Source organism: Peromyscus leucopus, chromosome 8b, assembly GCF_004664715.2.
Source record: "Peromyscus leucopus breed LL Stock chromosome 8b, UCI_PerLeu_2.1, whole genome shotgun sequence".
Lineage (NCBI taxonomy): Eukaryota > Metazoa > Chordata > Mammalia > Rodentia > Cricetidae > Peromyscus > Peromyscus leucopus.
Window position 1 is genome coordinate 45,307,443 of NC_051086.1, and position 19,813 is coordinate 45,327,255.

Sequence of the window (19,813 nt, forward strand, 5' to 3'; positions counted from 1 at the left end):
AGGGAGAATCGTGATTCTTAGCATTACAGCTTCTCAGAAGGAGTATTACAACATATGGCAAGTCTTTTCTAAAAGATAAAGTGTTTTGGTATGGCAAGGAATCACTTTCTAGATATGCATAACAAACAACACACAGACATACACTTTGATTTTCATTAACAGGTGCACGTGCGACAAAGCAACTGGAAGCTATAAATATTAAAATAAACTAAACTGCCACTGGACTCTAATATAGTAAGAAAATAAGATTTCTCTCTAGTGAGTTAGTTTTATTTCTTCTGTAATTCTTACCCCTATCTAAATAAGTCAGAGACCGAGCCCAGGCAAATAAGAATTGGCTCATCCAATAAATTTATGAGAGGCTATATTAAAACATTTCCCGCACGCCTTTAATCCCAGCACTCGGGAGGCAGAACCAAGTGGATCTCAGTGAGTTCGAAGCCAGCCTGGTCTAGAGAGCGAGATCCAGGACAGGCGCCAAAACTACACAGAGAAACCCTGTCTCGAAAAAACCAAAACAAACAAAAAATGTCCCCAAAATGTTAAAAATCAAACAGTACGCCAGGTATGGTGGTGCAAGCATGCAATTCCTGCACCAGTTACACGGGGAATTCCAGGCCAGTAAGCCCTACAGACTTAAATGGTCTCAAAACAAACTAAATTAATTAATTTAAAACATCAGCTCTCCGTTTATCCACCAGATAGTCCATGTGAATCAGAATCATCAGCAACTATTCATCAAGATACCCTTGAACAAATGAATGATTATGTGTCGGCATTTTTAAATCCCAGGCCTGTCTGCTCTTTGCATACAGACACTTTCAGTCTCCCATCATTCTCTCACCAGGGTGCACACATGGAATGTAAATTTCAGATGTAATAGGATACAATGAGGGTAGCAAATCTGATGCAGGTGAATATACTAATCCCAAAGATTAAAATTACCCATAACGCTACTCTCCGATGTTAACTCTGCTGAACAGGCACCGTGGCATACAACCCGGCAAAGACTTCTCGTAAATATCATTTATTCCCATCCACTCCTTTTCATACATGACTATTCCTGATCTACACTAATTCTAAGAACATAAGTGTCCTTCCCGTTAAGGTTGCTTTCTCAATTAGTTTCTCAAATCCCGGCCGTCGTTGTATTCCCCCCCCCCCCGCGCGCCATAAAAAAAAAAGGGGTGCACTCTCCCACTTGGCACAAGAGAACACCAATAACAAACGGCAGGAGGCAGAGGGTGCTGCTCGGCATCCGCACCACTGCCAACCCTTCGCCATTAGACCTCAAGTGGGCCAGTTAGAAAGGTGAACTAGTTTGCTCTTCGCACACTTGTCCATCGCTGTCACCCTCCTTAACCCCTTCCACACTCGCCAGACAGCCACTACCTCTCCCTCGGAGTGGGCCTAGGCGGGTCACCTGCGCCGGCCCCACCCGGAGCCCTCCAGCCCCGCACGCCCGCCGCCAGCCCCGGCAGGCACCGCACACCCCTTCCCCACGGGGCAGAGACCTCCGGCCGGCGTCCGCCCGCCTAAGGCCATTCTTCCTCCGAACTCCAGCAGCCTCCACTCGCCTAGCCTCAACTCCCCGCCGCGCCCGACTCGCCCCTGGCTGGCCGAAGAGCCAAGGAAACCGGCGGCTCGGACGCGTCCCAATCCTGTGCGGTTCCCGACGCCCCCTGGCCCGGCCGTGAAGCCGCCTCCGGCACCGGCGCCCTAAGGAGCCCTCGGATGCTCCGGGGCGAGCAGGGCCCCGAGGCCGGGGCTGCAGGCACCGGGCCTACTCACCGGGAGCTGGCGGAGCGTGGGAGCCGGCGCGCCCCCCACGGCCCGGCGAGCGGGGCGCGGCCCCGGCGCGCGGCCCTCCGCCCGGCCCTCGCCCGGCGCGGCGAGCTGGACGCTGCTCACTCCGGCCGCCGCCGCCGCCGCAGCTTCGCCACCTTAGCCGCCATCTTGCCTCAACCCCTCTCCCTCCTCCCCCTCGGGCCCGGCGGCCGCGCTGAGGCGGCTCCGACGCGGGCTCCTCCTCCTTCCGGAGGGTTGAGGAGACGACTCCCTCCCCGGGCGGAGCGCCGTTCTTACCTCGGCCTCGCTTCCTGGGACGTGGGTGCCGCGCCGGTGCCTTTCCAGGGGCCGCTCACACTCGCACCCGCTCCGGCAGCAGCGCCTGGGGCCCGACGCGCCGCGGCAGCCATCGCGCAGCCGGCCCGGAGCGCCAGCGCTAGCCGGCCACTCCCGCGCGCCTGGGGCCTTTCCTCCCCCCACCAACCCCCTCGGGCGTGGGAAAAGGACCCGGCGGCGTCCGGCGACCCCTGCGCACCGCCCGGGCGGTTCGTGCGCCGGAGCCAGAACCCCGAGCCCACGTGGCTGGGGTGCTCGTTAAGGGTCACACCGAGTCTTCACCGGAATGGCGGGCCAGGCCTCCGCCGCCGCCGTGTCGCTTCCTTAATCGCCACCTCTTAAGAGAATGTGAGGGCCTCCTGACCGCACTCTCTCCGCCTCACCCTTCTAGTGAAATGACGTTGCCTTATAGCCGCTTTACTCTGCCTCTCGCAAAGCCGCCATCCGAGGGGGGGAAAAAAAACAAAAACAAGTGTGACCCGCTTCGGAAAACTTTCATCCGGATAACGGGCCGTTGATACGAAGACTTGGGTCCTAAGAAGTGGGTTAGAAAACGAGTTGAAGCGAAAAGGGAACTCTCCCTACCGAATGCTGAAGTTTATTTTCAGAGGCTTCCGTTTTAGCCGGCGTGCTCTGACACGCCTGAAATCCCCGCTCAGGAGGCGGAGGAATGAGAGGCATTGCAAATTCGGGACCAGCAATGGTCTACCTAGCGAGTTCAGGGGCGCCCGGGGGTACACACAGCGAGACACGGTCTCAAAATAATTCTGAAACGCTTCCCTTTACGCACACTGAACGGTACGAAAGATACTGGACCGCACAGAGTTCGGTGCAACCCTCCCCGCCCCTGGGGCGGGTACAGGATTTTGCCGTGGCTGTGTAAAAGATGGGACGGCGCAGTGTGGGTGGAAGTTTCCACGATAGACCACGAATCTCGCCGTTCTCAGGCCACCGAGCGCTTAACCACGGAACGCAGTTGCAGCGGGTTCGGTTTTCCCGCAGGAGCCCGAGTCCACACCCAGCCTTCCTTACTGCGCAGGCGCGCTGCCACTCACCCGGCATGGAAGTGGTGGGTCTCTTGTGTGTGGCGGTGGCTGTCCTGACATGGGGCTTCCTCCGGGTTCGGGACTTGGCGGAACGAATGAGGTCTCCGGAGCAGGCGGGCCTGCCGGGAGCCGGAAGCCGGGCCCTTCTGGTGATCGCGCACCCGGACGATGAAGCCATGTTCTTTGCTCCCACGGTGCTAGGCTTGGCCCGCCTGGAGCAGCCGGTGTTCTTGCTCTGCTTCTCCACAGGTAGGAGTCGGGTTAGGGAACTAACCGATCTCAATTACTTCCTCCCGAAAGGTTTTCTGTCCTAGTGAATACACCGAAGGTCCTTTCTCTGTGCTCGTCACAGGCTGGGGACAGATAGGTTGTGGAACCCCGAGCGAATTCCACCCTTCCCCAGCTAAATTGAGGAGTAGAAAAGTGGTTGCCCATCGTTGGTTCCATTCAGTGCCTCCATGTTCCTTTGGGAACTGCGACTGTTGTTGTTTGGTTTTGTAAGACAGTCTCACTGCAGCCTAGCTTCCCCAGGACTGGGATTACAGATGTGAGCCGATGGATGTGCCTGACCTTTTATTCTGAGGAACCATCTATTTACAGAAGGATCAAATATAATCGTGTCCCAAACAATCTGAGCTGTTTGGTGTCTGCCCAACCCACCAAGTTTCTTTCCTAATAATAGCAAAAGATGTTCCTGCTGCTTTGAAATCCATGTGCGCTACAAAGATGAATGAATATGTCAGAATGGAAGAGTTACTTCAGATGAAGAGATAGAAACTACTTAATGTTAGAGTTCATCTCCACCTAGTTTTCATCACGAGGACTCTTCAAGGGTTGGGGGTTTAGCTTCGATCCTCAGCTCCAAAAAAAAAAAAGAGGACTCTTCAAAATAAAATTTGCATTATGATACAAAAAAAAAAAGATGACACCTAAATATGATGATGGCTGCACAACTTAAACTGTATACAAACAGTGGGTGAACTTTATGATATATCAAATTATACCCCAATAAAGTTGCTTTTCAAAATTGCCTGTGACCTCTCTTCCCGTGTGGCTGTGTGTCATTCAGTTCTTCGTTTTTAAATAAGACTTTTCACTCACAGAGATCGCATTTTACACGTCCTTTTCCCTTAGCACCACTTTTTATTTATGCTAGACTTTATTCTAGATGACTCTCACCAGGACTGATTTATGAAATTGCCTGAACTTAGGAGAGTTGTTGTTTTGTAAACAGAGTTAATGCAGGTTTATTAAGGAAAAGTGAGAAAGAACTCCTGATACCCTCTATTACTTTTTAAGATTTATTTTATGTGTGTGGGTGTTTTGCCTATATGCATGTATGTGCACCACATGCAAGCCTGGTGCCCTCAAAGACCAGAAGAGAGTGTCAGGTTCCTGGAACTTAAGCTATAGCCAGTTATGAACTACTGAGTGCTGGGAACTGAATTCCAGTCCTCTGGAAGAGCATAGAGTGCCCTAAACCACTTAGACATCTCTCCTGCCCTCTGTCCTATTTATATTTTATACTAGTTATTATAATTGAATTATATACAAATTTGTTTCAAGATTTGCATCAAAACCTGTATTTGCAAGACGGTATGGGTGCAGTATGTCCTTTAATATTAACATTTAATATTTTCTCTATTATTCTCAATAGGACATAAAAATTGGGAACCAGAAATCAATTTGTCTTTTTGATTTTTTTTCCAGTTCTTAGGTTTGAGCTCAAGCTCTCAAACATTCTAGACACCCAGTCTCCCAAAATCTTTTTCTAATAAAAGATGTAAGCACAGCCTTGGTGCAGTGGGAAGGGGCTTGGACCTGCCTAGGCTCAGTGTGCTGGGCTCTGCTGACTCCCCATTGGAGACCTCGATTTGGGGGATGCGGGGTGGCTTGGGAAAGAGGGCTGGGGGTGGGAGGAGGAGGGAATCTGTGGATAGTATGTGGAGTGAGTAGAAAATTTCTTAATAAAAATGAAAAAAAAAAGATGTAAGCATTCACTTAGCAGTTAGTACTTTTTGTTGGTGGTGGTTTTTTCGAGACAAGGTTTCTCTGTGTAGCCCTGGCTGCCCTGAAACTCCCTCTGTAGACCAGGATGATCTCAAACTCACAGAGATCCACCTGCCTCTGCCTCCTGAGTGCTGAGATTAAAGGCCTGCACTACCTACCAGCTAGCAATTAGTACTTCTATTGATGTCTTTATTTCCTCTGAATCCAACTTGCCATTTTAAATTGGTCACTGTTGCAGTAAAAGAGCAAGAAAGTAGTGATGTTTAATACAGTATAGTGAAAACTGTAGCAATAGAGAAAGCACAGTGCACAGGAAGTTAAGAACATTAATTCTCTTTTTAGACTGTTTCCTTAGGCTCCAAATAGGTTTCCTTTTGATCTGAGCTTTCAAAAGAAGACTATAGGGAGCAGGGCTGAACCTTCTAGGCTGTACAAAATAAGTCAATTACATCCTGCACCTGTGCAAACAGCTTATCCCAACTACATCCTCAGTTCCAGGAGAAGGGAGAAGCAAGAGAAAAGAGTTTTATTTTGGTGGTGGTGACTCAGTTAACTGTCCTCCGCCATCCTATAAGACAACACTATTATTTCTGTTTTACAAACAGACATTGAATCACCAAGACTTTAACATGAAGGAGCCAAGGCCCTGTGCCTCCACATGGCTCTAAACCATTACACCCAGGCTGCCCAGTTGCTTTGTGTGCCATATGAGTTGATAAAATAATCTTAATCTGATTCCTAGAAACATTCATTCATCAAACTTTTTTTTAGTCTATTAATTTTTTATATATTATAAATCATTAATTATGCAGGAGAGAGGAACCTGCACGCCATGGCTCACAGATGGTCATCAGAAGACAACCTCCAGGAGTCGGTTCCCTTCTCCCACTCTGCAGGAGCGTGGCATTGAACTCAGGCCATCAGGCTTGGCAGCAAGTGCCTTTACCCACTGAGCCATCTGTCTGGCCCCAAGCCGTTATTTTTAAAAAGGGGTGCTGGAGAGATGGCTCAGCAGTTAAGAGGGGTTACTCTTGTGGAGGACCTGAGTTTGGTTCCCAGCTTATGAAGGCCTATTTCTCCAGCTCCAAAGGATTCAACACCTCCTCTAGCCTCTACATGTACCTGAACTCACATATACATATCACCCCATGGCACACATATAAACATAATGAAAACTAAAATTAAAGCTGGGCGTGGTGGCTCACACCTTTAATCCCAGTACTTGGGAGGCAGAGACTGGCAGTTGAGTTCCAGGCCAACCTGTTTGACAAAGTGAATTCTAGGACAGCCAGGACTACACAGAAAGAAAGAGAGAAAGAAAGAAAGGAAAGAGAGAAACAAACGAAGAAAAAAAGAAAATAAGAACTTAAAGTAAAAGGCGTGGGTAGTACATCTTTAATGTCAGCACATGGGAAGCAGAGTAAATGGATTTCTGAGTTCAGGGCCAGCCTGGTTTACATAGAGCTTTCTAGGACTACATAGAAAGACTCTGTCTCAAAAAATAAATAATAATGATAATCTGTCTGTTTTAGGCAATTCATTCTAATAGCTGTATGGAAATGGTTTATAGAAAAGACTGAAGGGCTGAAGAGATGGCTCAGTGATTAAGAGCACTGGCTGCTCTCCCAGAGGACCTGGATTTGATTCCCAGTACCCACAGCACAAGTCACAGCTATCTGTAACTTCAGTTCCAGGGGATCTGACACCCTCACACAGACATACATGCAGGCAAAAATACCAGTGCACATGATTTAAATTATTAAAAGAAAAGAAAAGACTGGAATCATGAAAGCCAACAATTCCCTCCAGATTGTGCATATGGGATTTTATACTATGTGTGTGTGTGTGTGTGTGTGTGTGTGTGTGTGTGTGTGTGCATACATATTCTCCATTTTCTTCTTAGAGTCAGTCTGAGGTCCCACCTCTGTTTTTTGTTTTGTTTTGAAAAAGTTTTATTTGTATACTTGTTTTGTCTGTGTATATACCTGTGTACCACTGTGTGCATGGTTCCCATGGAGGCTGGAAGGGGCATTCAGATCGCCTGGAACTAGAGTTACAGCTGATTGTGAGCCTCCATGTGAGTGCTAGGAACTAAACCCAGATCCTGTGGAAGAGCATTAAGTTCTTAACAGGCTGAGTCATCTCTCCAGCCCTCTGTTTTAAGTACTGTAACTTCCAAAAATACATTATTTTTTGTTTGTGGTGGGGGTGTGCATACACCATGCCATGTGTGCAAAAGTCAGAGGACAACCTTGTGGAGGGATTCTCTACTCCACTTTTACATGGATCCCAGGGATCCAGCAGGTCATCAGGCTCAGTGGCTTACTGCTAAGCCATCTCACTAGCCAAATGACTGAAACTTTTATAGCGCTGTTACTCAATATGATCAAACCTCTGATTGCTGTTCAGGGTGTGCTTGCTTGTTTTGACCTTTTTTTTCTTCTTCTAAATAAATACATTTTAGAATGAGGTTGGTCGTATTCAAGAAAAAAGTTTACTGGCATTTTCCCCCCCCCGAATTTCACTGACTTAGTGTCAGAAGAGGACATATTTACAACATAAAGTCTTTCTGACTATCATTTTATGATGTCTCATTTATGTTGGCCTTCTTTCATATCTGTTAAGAGTCTTGTTTGGTTCTGGTTTCTGTGCTGGGCTGGAGCCCAGGGCGTTGAGCATGCTAAGCATGGATTCTACCACTGACCTACACCCCAGTCATTTAGTATTGCAATGTTATCCAGGCCAACCTCAAACTTGTGATTGCTCTGCTTGGCCTCCTGAGTGGCTGGGACTGTAGGCACATACCACCATATCTGGCTGTTAATGGTGTTACATTTAGGTCCTAAACATACATATTGAGATGGTGTTTATGCAGTTCTGTCCTTCAATCTGTTTCTCCTGCCTAGAGTTTCCTATTGTTAATGTTATCATCTCTGTTATGCTCTCATACTTGATATCTTCATTTATTTTTTTACTCAATTAAATAGACCTAATAACTCCCAATTTCAGTAATTGTATGTCTGAGTCTGTTCTTTGTTCTTACAATTTATCCTGGGTTTCTACATGTGCTTTTTGTGATTTTTATATGTATGTGCACACATGTCTTAGGACCATATTTGTGGTAACAGATTAATAGTTCACTTTTTTTTCTTTTGGTTTTTCAAAGCAGAGTTTCTCTGTGTAACAGCTCTGGCTTTCCTGGAACTCGCTCTGTAGACCAGGCTGGCCTCAAACTCACAGAGATCCACCTGCCTCTGTGCTGCGATCAAAGGCGTGCACCACCACCGCCCTGCTTGGTTCACTTTTTCTAATATTTACTTTGTATGTGCGGGGGTGGGTGGTGTATGTGTAAGTAGTGTGTACCCATGTGTGTGCTGATATGCTCACGCAGAGGCCAGAGGAGGACATTGAGTATTCTGTTTTATAACTCTTGAGACAAGTTCTCTCACTGAACCTAGAGGTAGGCTGACAGCCGCCAAGCCTTAGCAAACCTCCTGCCTCCACCCCTCCACAGCCCTAGGATTGCAGGCAGAGTGGCCCTGTGAATTTCGTATGTGGGTGGTAGGGATTCAAACCCAGGTCCTTGCGCTTGAACAGCAAGCACCCTTATCCACAGAGCCACCTCCCCAGCCCCTGCTGATCTAAAGCCATTGCCTGCCTCCACTCACTCCAAATTTTGAGCTTGATTTTTTTTTATTTTTTCAGGCCAGAGACGTAGTGCAAGTTGAGGGTCCAACCCCAACTGTCTCATGTACAGACATAGCACAGTATCTCTAGTCCACGATAATGAAAACCTCAGTTGAGAGCCTCCAAACTGGGAATTGCAGTCACCTTAAGATTTTCTTCTTCTTGCATGTCTGGATGCTAGGGACTCAGCTAGCAATTTCAATTAGAACATCCATATGTGATGTATACAAAAGGCTTTCTGCTTCGTTACACCCCGGTGGCTGGGTTCCCAGGCAGGTGTCCTGAGAGAGAATCTAAAGATAGCCACGCTGTCTTTCCTGACCAGCTTTAGAAATCCTGCAGTATCACTTCTGTTACATTTTCCTTGTGGAAGTAGCCACACGTCTCGTCCAGGTCCAAGGAGAGAAGTAGATGCCATCTGCTGATAGGAAGCATCAAGCTCCTAGGAATTCATGTGGGCTAGAGATGTTGATTCACTCACACCAAGGAAAGTTGAGTGGGAGTTGAAGAAATCTGGGGGCGGGGGGTGGAGGGTAATGTTTTTCCTCTGCCGTCTACTCAAATCAAGTCTGAGCACCTCAGTCTAGGGTGGGCATCTGGGTTGGTTTTCTCATCCACTGAAGGTGTAGGCTTCTGAAGGTCCTTCCTTTGTCTAGACGTCCCCTCATTTGCTGAGCAGCTCTGACCCTGACTTCAGAGCAAGGCTGCACGGATGCTCTCTAAGTGTCCTGGGTCTGTTATGTAATCCCTCGGGATTCATGCTATTTCTGTTTCCTCCGTCCTTCAGATATAGCCCTTACTTTCCTGCTACGTCAGGCTTATATTCCCAAACGTGTTTGCCATTTATCTCACATGGTCAGATATGCTCAGAGAGTTTCATCAGACATCTGATTCACCATAGTTCCTAAAATAAAGCTTACTGGGTTATTTTAAATAATTCCTTTTTAGTCACGAACAAGTCTTCACAGTATTCCTTCTTGAGGAACATTTGAATTCAGCCTCAAAGAGGGGCGGTCTAAGCCCCAATGTGATGGCACATACCTGTAATCCAGGGACTACAGAGGTAGAGGCAGACGGGTCAGGAGTTCAAGGTTATCCTCATACACAGTGATTTAAGACCAGCTTGGGTTATGTAAGATCTTGTCTTTTTTTTTAATTTATTTAACTTTTATTTTATGAGCATTGGTATAAAGGCATCAGATCTCCTGGAACTGGAGCTACGGACAGTTGTGAGCTGCCATGTGGGTGCTGAGAATTGAACCCTGGTCCTCTGGAAGAGTAGCCAGTGCTCTTAACTGCTGAGCCATCTCTCCAGCCCTCAAGACCTTGTCTTTAAGGGATGAGGGAGGGAGAGAAAGTGACAGTTTAACCTGTTCTTCTAACCCAGTGCATTTGAAGTTTCTTTAAAAAAAAAAAAATCTCAAGTATTGATCGTATTATAATGAAGAATGGAATAAATTGGGCATGGAAGGATGGCTTACCAAGTAAGTGCATTTGCTGCTCTAGCAGAGGACCTGGGTTCAATTCCCAGCACCCACATGGTAGTTCACAACTATCTGTAACTCCAGTTCCAGAGGATCAGACACCCTCACACCAATGCACATAAAATAAAATTAAACAATTTTTTTTATGTGAGCTGGAAAAACTTGAGAATGTGATTCCATAGGCTAGGGAGATGGCCACTCATGGGTAAGCACAAGAGCCTGAGTTCAGATCCCCAGCAGCCACATAAAAGCTGGGCACACATCTATATACTCTGCACTGAGGTTATGGATGGGAGCAAGGAAGTTAGGTCCCTAGAGCTCTTTGGCCGGCCAGCCTCACCCACGGGGAGCTCCAGGTTCAGTGAGAAACCCTGGTTCAAAAAAGAAGATAAGGTGGAGAGTGATAGAAACTCAACATCAACCTCTGGCCTCCTCCTACAACCACACATGAGCACAAGCATGTCCAACACACACACACACACACACACACACACACACACACACACACACGTTACACCCCACTGGTAAAATTTAACAATATTTACTGATGTCTACATACATAGTTTTTATTTTCTTTCAAGTTTAAGCTATGTTCCATAATTCTCCTGGGGAGACATAAATATTGACCCCAGACCAACAGACCAAAGAAATGATTCTTTCCAAGTCTAGGTGATGAACCAGTGAGTTCACCGAAGTTACTTATAGAAGCATAGACGACTCAAAGGCAAATGCATCACCAAAAAGTCCTATCCCAGAAACGGTGACTGCTTTCAACCTTCTGCCTCCTGTGTGATGGGGGCTAGAGAGGGACACCTGGGCATAGAACCATGTGCAGCTAGGGATAGGAAGGCATAGCAGCTAGAATCTCAAGTGATAGTCTCCTGACACTCCCTGCCTTCTGCAAGGAATGTTAAGTTACTTTACCTCAGACCTAATTATCATTATTGTTTTGCTTATTTTGTTGCCATGACTCGATGTAGCTCACTACCTCCATTCTATAGTCTACAGAGGCCCAAGAAGAAATAGCTTCATTACAACAAGTTGAAATGGTTACCATATGATTGTAACAACCAAAGAGCACTATAGGCAAACTGCTCTGTCCTGCCAGCCAGTTCCCAAATAACCACACAGAGACTTATCATTAATTATAAATGCTTGGCCAATAGCTCGGGCTTGTTACTAACTAGCTCTTACAACTTAAATTAACCCGTATTTCTTATCTATCCTCTGCCATGTGGCAGTACCTTCTTTCAGCATGGCACATTTATCTTCCTTCTTTTTGTGTCTCCTCACAACCCTGAGACTCCTCACCTTCTTCTTCCCAGCATTTTCTTAGTCTAGTTCTCCTGCCTAACCTTATCCTGCCTAGCTATAGGCCAATCAGTTTCATTATTAAACCAATCACAATGACATATTCACACAGTGTAAAGGAATATTCCACAGGGTACAAAGCTACCCAGTAACTAACAGAAAGACATGCCCCTTCATAAACACTTGTGCTGAGGAGTTGACCACTAGATTATTTATTAGAATTCAAGACTTTTTTATGTGTATGAATAAGTTTTCCTACATGTATGTAAGTGTTCCACATACATGCCTGCTGCCTGCAGAGGTCAGAAGAGGGCATCAAATCCCCTGGCACTGGCGTTACAGGCAGTTATAAAGTGCCATATGGGTGCTGGAAACTAGATCCAGGTAATCTACAAGAGTAGTAAGTGCTCTTAACCACTGAGCCATCTCTCCAGCCCCTTACTAGAACTTTATACATTAAAAATGTATGTTTACTTACCTTTTCCTTATAATTACTTTAGACATTGTATGCCAGATATTCCTATATACAGCCCCTATTTTATTTTTTTTAACATTTGTTTTGTGTTCATGTGTGTGTGCGCACGCGCTCGCACGCACCAAAATACTTGTGGAGGTCAGAGGACAACTTGCAAAAGTCAATTCTCTCCTTCCACCATGTGGAACCTATGATCAAACTCAAGTTGTCAGGCTACAGGAGCTGCCCTTACCCAGTGAGCTCTCTCACTGGCCCCCACAGCCCTATTTTAAAGCTACACTGTGTATACATGCTTGTAAAAATGCTGTTGTGAAGCCAGTACCTGCTGGTAATCCCAGCATTTGGGAAGTAGAAGCAGGAGGTCCAGGAGATCAAGGACATCCTTGGCTGCATAGCTAGTTCAAGGGCAGCCTGGGCTACAGGAGACCTTATCTCAGAAAGACAAAAAGACAAAGAAGAGGAAGGGAGGGAGGGAGAGGGGGAGGGAGGGAAAATGCTGGTCTTAGCTGGACTTGGTGACACATACCTATAGTTCCAGCTGCTTGGAAAACTGAAGCACGAGGAGTCACTTGAGGTCAGGAATTAGGGCAGTCTGGGCAGCTGTCTTGCTGGTTATTTACTTAGTTGGAGTGTTTTGTTGTTTTGTTTTTACAGTACTGAAGACTGAGCCTGGTGTCTCCGTACTGAGCTGCATCCCCTGCTGAATTAGATTTGGGGAAGTAGTTTTGTTTCGTGTCTGTGTGGTAGGTGTGTGCCTGTTTGTTTTTGTGTTGATACAAGGTCTCATATAACCCAGGCTGGCCTCAAACCCACGATATAGTTGAAGATGGCCCTAAGCTTCTGATCCTTCTGATCCTTCCCCAGGTCTGGGGAAGGAGGGAGGGGGAGTAAGAAGGTGGGGAAGTGGGGGGGGGGGTCAGCCCCAGGGCATGCTGGCTAGCTAAGCACTCCAACTGAGCCAGATCCCCTACCCCTGAACTGGAGTTGTAAGTGTAAAATAGGAAGCTATAAAAGAAATGCCAATGCAGTGCTGAAGAAGAGATCATTTCAGAGATCAAAGGGAAGTTCTAAGGTGACGAGCATTACCTGGGCGCCATGTAAAGATTCAGGTGTAGAAAAAAGACAGCAGCACTACCCTGATTACTCTGTTAGAAGTGTTGAATGGATGTGCTCAACAAAACATCAGGAACCTTGAAGAGCTTGGTGTTGGAAACACTTTTTATAACTTGACTTCAGTGAGCAGACACTGTTCTCCTTCCATCTGAGACACATATGCCAGTTATCATGAGAAAAGGTCCCTCAGCCTGCTCGGCTTTGTTAATGGCCACCTGTAAGTTACAGGTCAGAGGAACTAACTAAATTAGTATTTCTGTGAATAAAATTCAAATACAGCCCAACCTTTGGGAGTGGGGGAAAGCCACAGCACTTACAAGTATGGCAGATTGGCTAGTGATAATGTGACATATGGAAGTGCTTGCTGATCTTAGCTGAGTGGATGTGTGCTTGGTGCTTCCTGATCTTAGCTGAGTGGATGTGTGCTTGGTGCTTCCTGATCTTAGCTGAGTGGATGTGTGCTTGGTGCTCCTTTTAGGGGCTGGAGAGATGACTCAGTGGTTAAGAGCACTTGCTTCTCTTCCAGAGGACCTGAGTTGTACTCTGGACCCATGTCAGGTGGCTCAAAACCATGTAACTCCAGCTCTGACACCCTCTTCTGGCCTCTCAGGCATTGGAGAAACACACACACACACACACACACACACACACACACACACACACATTTTTAAAAATTTATAATAGTTCTACCAGGGCCTGGAGAGATGGCTCAGAGGCTAAGAACACTAGCTGCTCTTCCAGAGGTCCTGAGTTCAATTCCCAGCACCTATATGGTAGCTCACAACCATCTGTAATAAGATCTGGCTCCCTCTTCTGGCCTGCAGAGATACATGCAAACAGAACACTATATACATAATAAATAAATAAATCTTTAAAAAAAAAATAGTTCTACCAAATTTAAAGACACAATTTATATTTTTATAATAACTCACAAGATTTTTAAAAATTTTTATCAAATTTATTTAGTGCATGTATGTATGTGTATGGGCCTGTGCATGCCATATGGAGGTTAACAGACTCTATTCTCTCCTTCCATCTCGAGTCTTGATGTTCGAACTCAGGATATCTGGCTGGGCATCAAGGCCCTTTACCTGCTGAGCCACATCACCAGTCCCCTGGAGGAGTTTTATTGAGTGAAACTCTGGTTTCTGTTTTCACTGTTTCTGCATTCGTGTCATAAATATTTATGACATAAAACTCACTATTTTGAACAGTCTTAAATGTCGGATTCAGCAGTAGCAAGTACCTGCACAAGGTTTTGTAACTATCACCTGTTTCATCATTCCAAAGAGAAACTGTATAACCCATTGAGCAATAACTCCCCCTTCCTTCCTTCCTCTAGCCTCTGTAACTACAATTCTACTTCGCTTTCAGTGGGTTTGCCTGCTTAGGTGCCTTACATAAATAGAATCATGCAGTCATTATTATTTTATACACAGCTTATATTACCTTAATATTTTTTAAAGCTCATCAATATTGTAGCATGATTTAGAACATTGTTATGTTTGTATCAGGATCTCACCATGTAGCCCAGGGTGGCCCCAAATGCAGTATGTGGCTCAAGAGCCTCAAATTCACAATCCCCCTGTCTTAGCCCCAGAATACTGGAATTATGGCCTAGGCCACCATGCTCATCTACTTTATTCCTATTTGCTGGGGGAGGCAGGAGTCACAGTACTGGGGATTGACCCCAGGCCCTCACACATGCTAGGCAAGTACTCAACCACTGAACTGTATATCCCAGCTCCACTTCATTTGTTTCCATGGCTGAGTAATGTTTTTGTTCTATGTAGGTATCATTTTTTTTTTTTATTAATTCCTCTGTTGATGCTGCTCACTTAGATTTTTACATTCTGGCTGTTGTGAACAACATTGATGTACAAGTATCTATTGGCATGACTGTTTCTAATTCTTTAAAGTATGTTCTTGTGAATGTAACTGTTGAGTCACATTGTGATACAGTGTTTAAATTTCTGAAAAGGCTAGGCATGCTGGTTCATGACTTTAGTCCCAACAGAAGCAGGTGGACCCAGTTTGATCTTCATAGCAAGTTCTAGGCCAGTCGGACTACATAATGAGACCATGTCTCATAAACAAAAAAAGTAACTAAATAAATTTCTGAATAATTGACACACTTTTTGTACTGGCTGGTTTTATGTCAACTTGACACAAGCTACAGGAATCAGAGAGGAAGGAGCCAAAATTGAGAAAATGCCTCCATAAGATCCAGCTGTAAGGCACTTTCTTAATTAGTGATTAATAGGGGAGGGCCCAGATCACTGTGGGTGGTGCCATCCCTGGGCTAGTGGTTCTGGATTCTATAAAAAAACAAACAAACAAACAAACAAACCAGACTGAGCAAGTCGTGAGAAGCAAGCCAGTAAACAGCATCCCTCCATATCTTCCTTCTGCATCAGCTCCTGCCTCCACATTCCTACCCTGTTTGAGTTCCTGTCCTGACTTCCTTCCATGATGAACAGTGATGTGGAAGTGTGAGCAAAATAAACCCTTTCCTCCCCAAGTTGCTTTTTGGTCATGGTGTTTCAGTGCAGCAATAGAAACCCTAAGACACTTTTCTATAGCAGTTGTCCTGTTCTGTGTTCCCTCCAGCAATGCACTAGAGTCCCAGCTTTTATTTCATCCTCATCAACACTTACAATTTTACATTTTGGAAAATAACCCATCCTAATTGGTATTAAGTGATACTCTATTGATATTTTCCTAATAACTAGTGGCGATAAGTGTCTTTTCACTTTTCACAACAAGTGCTTGTTGGCCATTTATTATTTCTTTGGAAAATTTAGTCTTTTGCTTTTTTCTTTTTTGGTTTTCCAAGACAGCGTTTCTCTGTGTAGCTTTGCGCCTTTCCTGGAGCTCACTTGGTAGCCCAGGCTGTCCTCGAACTCACAGAGATCCACCTGGCTCTGCCTCCCGAGTGCTGGGATTAAAGGCGTGCGCCACCACCGCCCGGGCTTGCTTATTTTTTAAATTCTAGTTATTTTCTTTCTTTCTTTTACTTTCTTTTCTTTTTAGCTAAGGCTGACCTGATACTCGTTATATAGTCCTCAGCTTCCCAAGTGCTGGAAGTCTGAGAATGAGTAATCATTCTTGCTGTATTTGACCTGTCAATCACTTCACTATTTCCATTTGTCCTCCAATAGTATATATGAAAGTCTTTATTGAATCCTTATTGTCTTAAGTATTTGATTGTAGTTCAGTTATTCTGGGTACACCTGTGTTGACAGGACTGTATCCCCTCATTCTATGATGGTAGAAATTTGGACCTTTTCTCTTCAAAATACAATTTTTAATAAAAATTGATCATAATAAATGTTAGGCCAGCCAGGACTACACATCAATGTCCTGACTCAAACAAAGCTGGTAAAGGGAAAGAAAGCAAACCCTGCTTAATTGAGTGCTTTAATGTAAACTAAGTAACCTTCCGAGAAACCTGGTGACTTGGTCATTATCAGCATGCTACAAGTCAGAGAGCTGAAAACAGTTGCGTGTATGGTTTGTTTAACTTCCCTGATCATGCATACATAAATAGATACATCAGCATTGTAAATGGTGGTGCTACCATGTATTCTGCTAGTCATCTGCGGCCAGGACTGCCTTCACATTAAATGTTCTATTTTCTTCAACTTCCTATCATGGTCATGGCTTTTTCAGACTGTTTAAATCACCTAGGGAACAAGCTAGGTTAAGAATGAGTGAGCCGACAGGCCTCTACTGTTAAAGTACCATTATATCTGTTTCCTCAGGAAATTACTACAATCAAGGAGAGATTCGAAAGAAAGAACTTTTGCAGAGCTGTGATGTTTTGGGGATTCCACCCCCAAATGTAACGATTATCGACAACAGGTAATTTGTCCTTTCATAATGGAGAAGTCAGTTGGCAATAAATATGTATTGGTACACTGAAGAGACACAGACCTAACGTGAGTGTAAATCCTTATTTCAGAGGTCTGCTTTACTTTTGCTGTTGTTTGGTTTTGGTTGGTTTTTCAGACAGGGTCACAACAAAGCTGGGGTGATAGTTATGTGCTGTTTGGATCAAACCCAGGAGTTTGCACATGCTGAGTCCTTTACCAGCCCAACTCCATCTCCAGCCTCCTGTACCTCTCATAAGTTTTCTGTCCCAGGCCTGGAAGCAGCAGTTTCTCCAAGGCTTGGTTGTTCTTCGCAGGGGAAACATGTAGAGACTCTTAGCTGCACAGTGTTAGTTCATTTCTGTGCTGTCAATATTTCTCATTGTTACCTGACCTCGGGAATGGGCAGAACTAGGACATCTACGTTTGTTTGTTTGTTTTGGTTTTTCGAGACAGGGTTTCTCTGTGTAGCTTTGCACCTTTCCTGGAACTCGCTTTGGAGACCAGGCTGTCCTCGAACTCACAGAGATCCGCCTGCCTCTGTCTCCCAAGTGCTGGGATTAAAGTCGTGCACCACTGCCACCACCGCCTCGCCACCACCACCACCACCACCCGGCGACATCTATCTTTTAAAGAGATGGAAGAATCAGGAATGTATACTGATGATTACAATAAAAAGTATTTCAGGGTTTTACTTAAAAATCCTTCATTTTTACAACTGAATTTTTTTATCCTATCCTGACCGTCTTGTTTTCCAACAACATAACCATAATTACTCATTTTCTTTTTTTAATATTGTTAAGAAGTTGCCAGGTCAAATGGATGAAACTAGAAAATATTATCCTGAGTGAGGTAACCCAGACTCAGGACAAACATGGTATATACTTAAGAGCATAAGTGAATACTAGATATAAAGCAAAGGATAACCAGACTGCAACCCACAGAGCTAGGGAGGCTACCTAGTAGGGAGGACCCTAGAATGACTGTGGCTTATAATAAGTTTTGGGTTTGCCCAGTAACTGGGCAAGCTTTAGTGAAACATTTCACTATTAGGATAAGAATTTGTATTATTATCAAATTAGTATCAAGCTGATGAAAGCTGATGAAAGGATATGCTAGCCGTATTTTCAGGAGGGGAGGCTAAGCTTTTTAGATTATAGATTAGCCTATAGAAAAATGTCTGCTGTAACTCAAACAGTGAAGGGGAAGATGAATAGGAATCTCACTTACACAACTTAAGTAAAATATAGCTCTATGAACAGATGAAGATAGATTTCTTCTGTATCCCAGAACCTAATCAATATTTATATGTATAATAAATATGTATATTTATAATTATTTGACTTAAAAGGGCTTATTGGGAAATGTTACCATTTTTACTATTTTCTACAGAGAAAATATTTTCCAGTTTCAGATAACTCTGGACTTTAGAATTATAACCTGTTTTTACGTTCCAAAAAAAAAAACAAAACATTTAAGTGGAAAATGCTGAAGGACCACTGAACCCGATGTTGTATTTACATATCTATATCTGTATAAAATAATGATTATTAATGTTTGTTTTTAAAGGTGAAGTGCAAATGTGAATTTAACAAGAAGTTGTAGATTTTCAACACTGTACACAAACTCCTTTGTTACAAATAAATAGTTATACTTCTAAAAAAAAAACCGAAGTCGCCAGGTGATGGTGGCACACGCCTTTAATCCCAACACTCTGGAGGCAGAGGCAGGTGGATCTCTGTGAGTTCAAGGCCAGCCTGGGCTACAAAGTGAATTCCAGGAAAGACACAAAGCTACACAGAGAAACCCTGTCTCGAAAATCAAAAACAAACAAACAAACAAACAAACAAATAACCTTGCACTGGGGTTGGAGAGATGGCTCAGTGGTTCAATTCCCAGCACCCACATAGTAGCTCATAACTATCTGTAATTCCAGTTCCAGAGGACCTGACGCCTATAGCAAAATACCAATGCACATAAAATTTAAAAAAAAAAAAAAATAAATAAAAAAAAAAAAAAAACTTTGCACTATACCAATTGGTTTCATGAATTTCACAGTTTGGATGCTTAAAAGATCTCTCATCAGTGTGTTCACATACTGGGGTTTATGCTTGGGCTTTATTTATTTATTTTTGAGGTAAGGTCTTACTAGGTAGCCCTGGCTATCTTAGAACTCACTGTGTACACCAGGCTGGCTTTGAACTCACAGAGATCCACCTGCCTCTGCCTCCCTAGTGCAGGAATTAATGGTGTGTGCTGCTGTACCCAGTTCCTAACTTTTTCAAATGTTTCTTAAAATATTTTGCCTCTAGGAAGGCTGAGATAGGAATAGTGCCATGAGTTCAAGGCCAGCCTAGACCAACAGAATGACAGAATAAGACCCTATTTCAAAAAAAAAAAAAAAAAATGTTTAAGTGGATCAGGGAATAAAGGCACCTGCTGTCAAACTGGGCAACCTGAGTTTAATCCCCAAGACCCATGTGGTAGAAATAGGGAACTGATTCCTGTATGTCATCCTTTGACACAAACATACACAAAGATAAATATGAATTTTTAAAAATTTAAACTGTGTTTATATATAATATGTACACACATAAACATACATGTATTTAATATTTTCTCTGCTGGTTTTTAATTACATTTATTTAGAGTGTGTGTGCACATACGCGCGCACACACACGCAAGTGCGTC

General features: G+C 44.4%; 2 protein-coding genes across 31 annotated transcripts in view; one reads left to right on the forward strand and one right to left on the reverse strand.

Moving 5' to 3' along the window:
- Positions 1-3,259, reverse strand: part of Ncor1 (nuclear receptor corepressor 1) — a 152,924-nt gene extending 149,665 nt beyond the window's left edge. For 15 of the 22 annotated variants that reach the window (XM_028857106.2, XM_028857098.2, XM_028857097.2 and 12 more), the window contains exon 1: positions 1,792-1,855. The gene's annotated coding sequence lies outside the window, so the exon portion shown is untranslated. Of the gene's footprint in view, positions 1-1,791; positions 1,861-2,085; positions 2,423-3,179 lie in introns of those variants that run through there. The other 7 variants (XM_028857111.2, XM_028857112.2, XM_028857091.2 and 4 more) reach the window with 4 other exon arrangements.
- Positions 2,955-19,813, forward strand: part of Pigl (phosphatidylinositol glycan anchor biosynthesis class L) — a 58,760-nt gene continuing 41,901 nt past the window's right edge. For 4 of the 9 annotated variants that reach the window (XR_005090436.1, XM_037201362.1, XM_037201363.1 and 1 more), the window contains exons 1-2: positions 2,955-3,419; positions 17,015-17,114. Coding sequence is in view for 7 of the 9 variants with exons in the window: in XM_037201362.1 (XP_037057257.1) it covers positions 3,011-3,419; positions 17,015-17,114 (509 nt within the window). In the remaining 2 variants the exon portion in view is untranslated. Of the gene's footprint in view, positions 3,420-3,852; positions 4,208-12,791; positions 12,992-17,014; positions 17,115-19,813 lie in introns of those variants that run through there. The other 5 variants (XR_003733113.2, XM_028857120.2, XM_037201364.1 and 2 more) reach the window with 3 other exon arrangements.